The 10,134-nt window shown below is 48.0% G+C and overlaps 1 protein-coding gene across 1 annotated transcript in view; it reads left to right on the top strand.

Annotated features, from left to right (window-relative positions):
- The window catches only part of Got1 (glutamic-oxaloacetic transaminase 1), a 22,967-nt gene that overhangs the window by 6,448 nt on the left and 6,385 nt on the right, over positions 1 to 10,134 (top strand). The window contains exons 2-5 of the mRNA XM_005352320.2: positions 1,891 to 2,072; positions 7,875 to 7,998; positions 8,426 to 8,538; positions 8,827 to 8,931. Coding sequence (XP_005352377.1) covers positions 1,891 to 2,072; positions 7,875 to 7,998; positions 8,426 to 8,538; positions 8,827 to 8,931 — 524 coding nt within the window. The remainder of the gene's footprint in view (positions 1 to 1,890; positions 2,073 to 7,874; positions 7,999 to 8,425; positions 8,539 to 8,826; positions 8,932 to 10,134) is intronic.

Raw genomic sequence — 10,134 nt, 5'->3', positions numbered from 1 at the left:
GTGAGTTCGAGACCAGCCTGGTCTACAAGAGCTAGTTCCAGGACAGGCTCCAAAACCAGAGAAACCCTGTCTCGAAAAACCAAAAAAAAAAAAAAGTGGCAGTCAAGCTGCGATAGCCCCGCGCCCGCCTACAGCCTCTGGGTTGGCCAGTCAGTCTCAAGAGTATGACTGATAGCATTCAGCTAATCAAACTAACTCCCTTCAACAAATATAAGAAGTTTACCTAATCAGGAAGAACCTGATTTTTACCTATCAGAATACTTACTGATGAAAAGAGATACTCACAAAATAGGTTCAAGAGGAAAAAAGGCGCATGTTGAAAAACCCTGTGACAGTAAGATCCATATTTTATGAAAGAGTATGCATACTGGCAGTGAAGATGAGAAGCTTGTGCCCTCCTGCTCCTGTACCGGAATTGTGGCGTTCATTTACCCTTGGCTTACCTGAACTTCTTACAGTTAATGTATGTTGTTCAGTAAGTAAGACACTCTAAAATATGAGTTTCCTCAGAGACAGGGACTGCCAATTGGACAGAAATTAACAAGATAAAATGTAGTCCGAATCACTGTTAGAATCTGATTTCAGTGCAGGCGTGGGATTGCTGACTGGCTTACACAGTGGAGTACAGAGGGAAGTGACCCCTGTTGGCAGTCAGGTCAGAGCGCCTGTCGGCGAGGGTCAAGGCCAAAGCTCGGAGAGGGTCAAGGCCAAAGCAGCCGCCTGCTGAAGCTGCAGCCCAGCAGAACTTCAGAGTGGTGTGGGGAGGGTGGGGGAGGAGGATAGAGTGGTGTGTGTGTGTCTCGGTGTGAGGGTCAAGGCCAACGCAGCTGCCCACTGAAGCTGCAGCCCAGCAGAACTTCAGAGTGGTGTGTGTGTGTGTGTGTGTGTGTCTCGGTGTAAGGGTCAAGGCCAACGCAGCCGCCTGCTGAAGCTGCAGCCCAGGAGAACTTTAGAGTGGTGTGTGTGGGGAATCGGAGTAGGAAAGGTCAAAGTGGCCTAAGGACATGCTAAGCACTCTGAAATGTTGAAGAGATGCTTAGAGGTTTACGGTGTAGGCGCATTAAATGCTGTGAAATAGAGAAAGTTAGATCAGTACGGGTGACATGAGGTAGCTGGTGTGTATGAACAGTGACAATGGTAAACTCTGGCGGATTTCAAAATACACAGAGAGGGCAAAGATGTGCTTTAGTGGGTCCTTGGTCATTGCGTAACTGCTGCTGGACACCAGGCACAGGACATTGGCTTCCCGTGTGACATGCTTCTTTCTGCATCTTTGGGACAACTGGAGGAGGCAAGCGTCCTTCGATCTTCTCCTTCTTTCTCCGTGTTTGTGTTCGGAGGTGCAGAGATTTTGTGAAGTAGTTCCAAGCCAGATGTGTCCAACCTTCTGATGTTGAAGTATGACATTGTCATTATGAACTGTTTGGTCACGTTCATAGCTATGCTGGGACACAGGAGGCTGTGGGCTGCAGTTTGGGCCTGACCTAGGCTTTTGTGGAACTCACTTGGAGGCATGGCTATAGAGACTGATTGCACACTTGGTATCTGCAGCATTCAGAGACGGCTGCGGTTTGTAGACATCTCCCTCTCTCTTGACCTGTATCTGTGATGTTCCAGTTTTTATCTCAGCATCCTAATTCTGGAGATCACATTAAAAACTGCGTGATCTGCCCGGGGTAAAAGCAGGGCTGTCCCGTGTGCCCACCACTAACCCAGTACTTGGCCCAGCATGTGAATGCACTTTGTATTTCTGTCTCTATTCTGCTTTGACTAGAAGCTGGTGGAATTTTCTCTGTTTGCAGAAAGCAGTAGAATTTTCTCTGTTTGCAGTTCTATACTCTGGCCTCGACGATACCTGAGATTCATGTCTATCCCTTTTTCTGTACTCAGCATACCGCACGGATGATTCTCAGCCCTGGGTTTTGCCAGTAGTGAGGAAGGTGGAACAGAAGATTGCTAATGACAGTAGCCTCAACCACGAGTACCTGCCCATCCTGGGCCTGGCAGAGTTCCGAACCTGTGCTTCTCGCCTCGTACTTGGGGACAACAGCCCCGCTCTCAAGGAGAATCGGGTGAGTTTGGGGTATGAATAGTTTCTGTGAATGTTTAAAAAATAAAAAAAAAATAGAAAAGTCAATTTGTTTGAAGTATTGAAATTTATGTCTTGAGAATTGTCAGAAAATAAATTTTTGTTATTTATTCTTTGAAGGCAAGCTGACCTCTTTTCAGTTTTATTTATTTACTGATTTTGTGTGTGTGTGGGGGGGGGTGGTATTTTGCTTGCATGCACGGCTGTGCTTCCTGTGAGTGCCTGATGCCCAAGGAGGCTAGAAGAGGGCGTTGGATTCCCCTGGGACTGGAGTTGCAGATGGTTGTGAGCTGCCATGTGGGTGCTGGGAATCAAATCCCGGTCCCCTGTAAGAATATCCATTGTTCTTCAGGACTGAGCCCAGCAAATGCATTTTTAATGGCTGTGAGCAGGCAGTGTGGCCACGTCCAGAGCTCAGCTTCACTTGATGAGTTTTGCCCAGTACATCATCAGGCAGTAGTTACTGATGGAATCCCAAGAGTCTGGGGGCGTATAGACACGTCTTTGCCACTGCTTTTGGCCATAGGCAAGTCATTTACCTTCTTGGTTTCTGTATCTTCAATCTAGAGCGAAGATAATCTGTAGCTCATAATCCCACTAGGAATTCTCGCATAGGGGCTTTCTGAAAGTATATGCAGAATTTTGTTTATTTCTGGGGGAAAAGTTGCCTTAATTTTAACCAGAATCTCAGAAGGTGTCTGTGGTCCCTCAACATTCAAGACCCAGAATTCCTGCCCTGCCGTATGTTTGGTGATTCTTCTAGCCTTTCCCTTAGTGGCTCTCCTTTCACTGCCTGTGTTACAACTACAGACATGTGGAACCATGTGGACGAATAGTGTTTGTTGGGAGTGGACCCTCTGCGATAGGGAGTGTGTGGTAAGAAGTGGTGCTGGAGAGATTTGAGGGAGAGAGAGACCCTTGAGGCCGCAGGTGGGACATGAGCTGTGTTTGAAGGATGTGTGTACCCAGCCAGGGCTCCGACTCAGCTGTTGCCATATCGTAGTATTACCTGTGAGTTTGTACACTGTACCCTGTGAACCCCATGCCAAGCCATTTTGATCAGAATCCTGGAGGGGCACGGCCCTCTTTTCTCCCCGCAACCCGCAACGGGATTATTTTTAAAACGTGCCAGCGTTGACTCCAAAGTACCTGCAGGTTTGAAAACAGCGAAGTAGAGAAGATAAGCAATCAGCAGTACTGCTCTTGGGACAGGCGTGTGGGGAGTGGCCCAGGGACAGAGGTAGTCAGAAGCCAGTCTAGGTTGTAAAGACACTTGCCTAAAGACCCAAGTTTGTGCAGGGCTTACCTAACGAAAGTGTTGTTTGAAGACGTAAACCCGGCTGGGTGGTGGAAAGGGAAGAGCTAAAGTCCGGTCAGGTGTTGTGCAATTGGAACCAGCTGCCCTTGCTACGTTCCAGGCCACGTTGTAATGCAGGCCACGGGTCACACCTTGAAAAGGCCACTTTTGTAGAGTCGTGCGAGGTGTTCCCCACCTGTTGTTTATAGAGGCACATTCCTCTCCAGGTGCCCTGATAAGCCAAGTGTCAAGGTGAAGTTAAAATTGTGCACACTGCACACGTGCCGCCGTCCTGCTCGATCTTGCAGGAGGCAGGCTCTGGCGAAGGTCTTGGAACCCAGGGCACTGATTAGACCAGTAATCGAAGTTTGGACTAGGCTTCTATGGAAGGCTTTGACCTGCCTCAGGGAACTGAAGGTGTTCATGGGGAGGGGTGGCTTTAAAAGCTGCCCTGAAAATGCAGTGTTTTCCCAGAAAGTGAACAGTCTTTTAGAACATATAATAGTTGTATTAATCGTCTAAGAATGTCATGCATTGTGTTTTGAGTGTACTCAGCTCCACTTCTTTGAGATCCACCCCTCTCCGATTTTGACTTTGTGCTTTTTGCTTTTTAAAAAAATAATACCCCGAGTCTAGTTTGTACTGCCGTGTACTCATGGATATAAGGCCATCCATCCATTGCTGCATGGGGCCAACCAGTCTACCTACCAGTGGCCACAGCCTGAAGAAAAACTGACCTTTTCTTCCTCCAGAAGCCATCAGCTCTCAACAGCTCCCCAATTGGGGTGGGGGCTCGTAGACTCCTTCACAATCTGTGCTAGAGTGTTGACTGGTGTGGTCTTCTTATACAGGCAGCCACAGCCGCTGTGGCCCACGAGGCAGGGGTCCAGAATGTACTGTGTTGCTCCAGTCCTCCCCAGCCTCTGACTCTTTTCTCACCCCCTCTTCATTAGTCCCCGAGCCTGGCGTGTGTGTGTGTGTGTGTGTGTGTGTGGTGTGTTACAGAAGTCCTATTTGTGGCTGTACACTCCACTGACAATTACTCTCTGCAGTTTGACCAGTTGTAGACGACTTTAATGTAGTTTGAAAGTGAGCAGCTGGGGTGGGGGTCTGGCTCTGTATAGGCCATAGATGAATTAGTTGGGGCAGTTGTTGGCAGATGAGAGGCCATGCTGGGGAGCTGCTTCCTCTAAGAAGACTGCTTTCTTACGTGGTTACATTGTTCATGGATCTGGGTTTTGAGCTCTTAAGACTCCAAACTCATGGCCTTGACCTGGGAACAGAGCCTTGGTCTAGTTCCTCTACATTGTCTTTTGATTTCAGAACCTAATCATCAGTCTTTATGGATACTTCCCAGCAGCTGCCTTGCCCTAGGTACCAGCTGCCCCTTAGCACTGAGCCTCTCTCTCTCCTGGAAGTTCTCTCCAGGACTTAGTTCAGCCCGCCATCAGCTCACGTGGTCTTACAACAACCTCATTGACTTTCTGGTCTCCTTTTCCTCCCAGTACGATTTCCATACACAGCCGGAGAGCTTCCCTCTCAAAAGAGCTGCTTGTGCCACCTGCTTCCGCCCTCCCCATAGTGCACCTCCACTGCTGCCCTGAGAATTTGCTCCAGCCGGATCCTGCCATCCTGAGAGCATTGCTGTTCCTCAGCCCCACAGGCCTTCAGCACTCAGAACCCTTGCCTGGCCTTTCCAACTGTGTGGAATGCCCTTCCTTTGCCTCCCCAGCTCCCTCGTCCCTGCCTCTAAGACCTTCAAGACCTGACCAAGGGTCACCTCTGTGCTGAATCATCCACTTTCTTAGGTGTGGCCAGTTCTTTAGGTTCTCTTGAATTATGGTGTGACTGTTGACTGTGGGAATAGCAGAACTCACTGTGTTTTAACTATGATGTCTAATTAGAAAATGTCCTTATTTTATTTTGTGTGTGTGAGTGTTCTGCCTGCATGAATATGTGAGCCACACGTGTGCCTAGTGCCCATGGAGGTCGGAAGAGTGTTTCGGTTCCTCTGGAACTGAAGTTTCAGATGGCCGTGAGTCACTTTGTGGGTTCAGGAAACTGAAACCGGGTCCTCTTGCAAAGAGCAGCGAGTGCTGAGCTGTGTCTCCAGCGTCCTGCGATGTCTAATTTTATAAGCCTTTTCTCTAACAGCGTGTGATCCTGGCAGGGACTGTGGCTCATTTACTCTGCACACATTCCACATTAGCTCGTGGGACTTCTGAGAGTCTTGGATGTTCGAGTTAGTCATTCACTTGCTTGTCAGAACGGCCGGACACTTGGCTAGATGGTACTAGTATCCAGGTGACCACACAGACAACCTTTGCTTCAGCTAACTGTGTTAAAGTTGACAGAAGCCGTAGAGAGAGAGGAGAGGGAGGTATGCTAGCTACGGCGGAGGGAGGGAGGCTAGATTCAGTTTTAACTGGAGTGGACAGGATAGGAAGAGGAGTAATGGAGACAAGCCATGAAGAACGAACAGAGTTGAGCAGTAATGTTGTTCTCCCTATACATACAGCACCCATTCAAGGTTGAACATTAGCCCAAGTTTTGGGACTTTCACTGTTCCTTACTACTTTTTCATTTTCAGACTTTAGGACTCCAACAAAATGTCCGTTTCATCTCCTGTAGAGCAGTGTCCACATAGCCAGGAGACGTGGAGCCTGTCTTGTCCGGCTTTAACCTTTCTGCTCCTTTGTTCTGGCTACCTCTGCTCTCTGCTTAGCAACTTGAACCAAGGTGACTGACTCTAAGAACTGTCTGAACTTATTTCCTTAGATATTATCTAGTTTCCTTCTTACCAAATATATAGGACTTTCTCAGTTAAAATTTAGTTTCCACAAAGACCAAATTGCTACTTTATTTATTCATAAAAAGCGGCTTCTGTTGATTACTGGTGTTTAGAGTAACTTACGTTGCACTGAAGATGTCTAGTCTTTAAATCTTCAGGACATGATGATTTGAATGTTTGATATTTCATGTGTCATATACGTTAGGAGTGCCAGGTAGCTCGTGTTAGTGAAGTGGGCTCTTTTTTTTTTTTGGTTTTTCGAGACAGGGTTTCTCTGTGGTTTTGGAGCCTCTCCTGGAACTAGCTCTTGTAGACCAGGCTGGCCTCGAACTCACAGAGATCCGCCTGCCTCTGCCTCCCGAGTGCTGGGATTAAAGGCGTGCGCCACCACCGCCCGGCGTGGGCTCAGTTTTTAAGGAGCATTTTCAGTTCTGTGTTTGCTTCCAGAACGGGAGGGAGGGCTGAGCTAGTGTCAGGATCCCCTGCCCCCACTGTTTTCCTTTGCTATCTTTTAGTATTAGTGTTAGCTTAGTGCCCAGCTCTGTGCTCGCCCCAGCCCCACCCCCGAGATAAGGTTTCTCTGTGTAGCCCTGACTGTCCTGGAACTTGCTCTGTGGACCAGGCTGGCTCCAACTCAGAGATCTGCCTGCCTCTGCCTCCCAGATATTGGGATTATATGCCACCACTGCCGGCTCATTCTCTTTTTAAGTTACATGTTGCTGGGGATTGAATCTGGAGCCGTCCACATGCTAGGCAAATGCCTTACCACTAAACTACATCCCCAGCCACCTCCTTTTCTCTCTAGATGTTTTCCACGGCTCCTTTTGTTCTCCTTACTCTTGTAGCCGTATTAGGTGGCTTCTAATTTATGTCATTTCTCTACTGAAGGAGTTATGCTGAAGCCTCACTAGAATTTGAAGGTCAAATCAAAGAGGTAGATGGAGTGACCAGATCCAGGGCAGGAAGACCTCATTTTGTGCCCACCCATGACTCCAACCTGCTCTCTGTCCTTTTGCAAACCATCTATTTCTCTTGATCTGTTTCCTCATTTGTCAACTGGGGACATAGAATTTACTTTGAGGGGTATGTGAGGACCAAATAAGACCCTGTGTGGAAATACTTTTGTTAATGGTAAAAACGGGGTTTCTAGTATTGCCCGTATTAGGAGTCAGAGCTGAGAGGAAACTGAAGAAGGAGAGAAGAATCTGCCTCTTATCTTTGTTAGGGAGAACACATTTCCAGGGGTTAAACTGTCCTGGATAGCGTCAAGGGCCAGCTCAAGTGTATTTCCAGGACTTCTCCTGAAAGGAGTGCTCTTGGGATGGGTACCATGAACAGATGGGTTCCCTTCCAAGGCACACGCTGGCATGGAGGCACACGCTGGCATGGCCTAGGTCCTTCTACCTGTCCTCAGAATGGAAGTTCCTCTTGGAACTGTGAGCTTGAACCTGGCCACCCTGCTCTCTGGCTGGTGACAGAGCAGGGGCTTTATCTCTAACTTTCCCATCTCTGTTTCCCCATTGGTGAACATGAGCAGCTCAAAGGATCTTGGTTAATTGTTGGAAGCTTTGATGAACTCCTACATTAGGGGATTTGTAAAGAACGGGCACAAAGTAGGTCATCATTATTGTCTTACTCTTGTGAGTATTAAGTGATGTCACCATCGTCACTCTGTGACCCCCAATCTTCTCTCTTAGGTCGGAGGTGTGCAGTCTTTAGGAGGAACAGGTGCACTTCGAATCGGAGCTGATTTCTTAGGGCGATGGTACAACGGCATTGACAACAAGGACACACCCATCTATGTATCATCGCCAACCTGGGGTGAGCCTGTTAGCCTTGGGAGAGAGAGCAGAGTAGCTGGGAGGGCTGGCCTGAGGACACTCAGTGATGGCCTGGAAGGGGTAATCTATATCCGGAAGGCATCATTCTGAGATAGCTGCTGCTCAGATTTCAGCCAGGGACACCTTTTCCCAGATTCTCCAGTCTTGCATTTTAGCCCATGCTGAGGGCTTCCAGTATAAAGGTGAATGCAGGAGGCGGCACAGTAGGCTGCAAGTCTGGAGTTCTTATAACTGGTTTGACTTGTTCCTGGTACTCTAGCTCAGTAGCTAGGCTAGGTAGGTACTCTAACTCACAAACGCCCAGTGCTCGCCAGGCCTGAGGGCCTGAGGCTCGCCTGTGTTCCTTCTGATTACACCACCACCCCCGGTTCGTAAAAGCTCCTAATGTTTGTCCCTTTACTTTTCAGAGAACCATAATGCCGTGTTTTCTGCTGCCGGTTTTAAGGACATCCGCTCCTATCGCTACTGGGATGCGGAGAAGAGAGGCCTCGACCTCCAGGGCTTCCTGAGTGATCTGGAGGTGGGTGGTACAGAAGAGCAGTGGAGACTTCTGCGGGGTCAGGAGCAGCTGGAAAACTTTTGGATCAGTTGATGAGTGAGAGTCTGAGACTTTTTCTCCAAATCAGATAGTGCTAAATCAGATAGTGCATTTGAAGTAGCGTGTAAGAGAGTGCCCGCTTACGTAAGAGCGAGATGTGAAAAGCTCAGACTGTGGTTGCCCTTTGCCCTTTTATTGGGTCGCATGTACTTCTGACCATCTCCTGAACTGCCTGCTGTGTCAGAGCTGATGGACCTTTCTTCTCCTCAGAATGCTCCTGAGTTCTCCGTCTTCGTCCTCCATGCCTGTGCGCACAACCCAACGGGGACCGACCCGACTCCAGAGCAGTGGAAGCAGATTGCTGCCGTCATGAAGGTACCTGCTCTTCCAGAGCATCTGAAACACAGGGCATACGGCTTAATTTTAGCTAGTTGTTGATAATTATTTAAAACATAGCCTGCTTATTGGAGGATCTGGAAAGTGGAGAGAAGTCCAAAGAAGAAAATAGATATTAACGGGGGAGGGGGAGGGAAATGGGGAAATGGGAGGCGGTGGCGGGGAGGAGGCAGAAATCCTTAATAAATAAATAAATTAAAAAAAAAAAAGAAAGGGGCTGGAGAGATGGCTCAGTGGTTAAGAGCACTGGCTGCTCTTCCAGAGGTCCTGAGTTCAATTCCGAGCAACCACATGGTGGCTCACAACCATCTGTAATGAGGTTTGGCGCCCTCCTCTGGCATGCCGGCATACATGGAGGCAGAATGTTGTATACATAATAAATAAATAAATCTTAAAAAAAAAAAAAAAGAAAAAGAAAATAGATATTAACTGTAAATCCTCTTACCCTACCAGACACTAGTAGTGTGTTAGTGGGTGGAATATTGGGGTTTTAAAATATATATGTTTTATAAAGGTAGAATCATTTTGTAAATATTTTTGCAGCATTTCCCCCTTTTATCTCTTTATATGACACCATTGAATGTTTGACAGCATCAGTTCTCACAGCCATACGATCCTTTCATGAATATAACATCTTGGGGATTGAGCAAATCAGTTGAGGAATGTTCAGATTTACTTCAGATTTCTTGAACTGATTTCTTCACAGAGTGAAACTTGATCTCTTTAGGATGCTTTCTAGACGAGAATTTTTAGCTCAAAGTGTATATTCTTCATCAGCGTGTTTATGGGATGCTTACAAGGCAACCCCGGGGTCTGGTAGAGAACAGAGCAGGCACAGCCCCTACCCTGAAGAGCGCATAGCCGGATTGGGAAGACCAGTTTAGTATTAAAGCAGTTCTGATACCGTGAGATGCTGTGTGGCTGAGTTCTGCAGGGTGCACAGCTCAGATTTTATGGCTGGTGATAGGCTAGTCTTCCTGGAAGAAGTGGTCTCCACACTGAGTCCTGGAAGGGAAGAGATGAGAGGACATTGTCTGGAGGAGACTGAAGGAAAGCTGGCAAGGGCAGAGGGGGAACATGGCCACCGCCCCACCCCGGCAGACAGAGGGGGAACATGGCCACCGCCCCACCCCAGCAGACAGAGAGGGAACATGGCCACCGCTCCACCCCGGCAGACAGAGG

This window comes from Microtus ochrogaster, chromosome 8 (assembly GCF_000317375.1).
Source record: "Microtus ochrogaster isolate Prairie Vole_2 chromosome 8, MicOch1.0, whole genome shotgun sequence".
NCBI classification, from domain to species: domain Eukaryota; kingdom Metazoa; phylum Chordata; class Mammalia; order Rodentia; family Cricetidae; genus Microtus; species Microtus ochrogaster.
The sequence above is the reverse complement of the archived record's forward strand: the minus strand, read 5'-3'. Positions and strand labels throughout refer to the sequence as shown.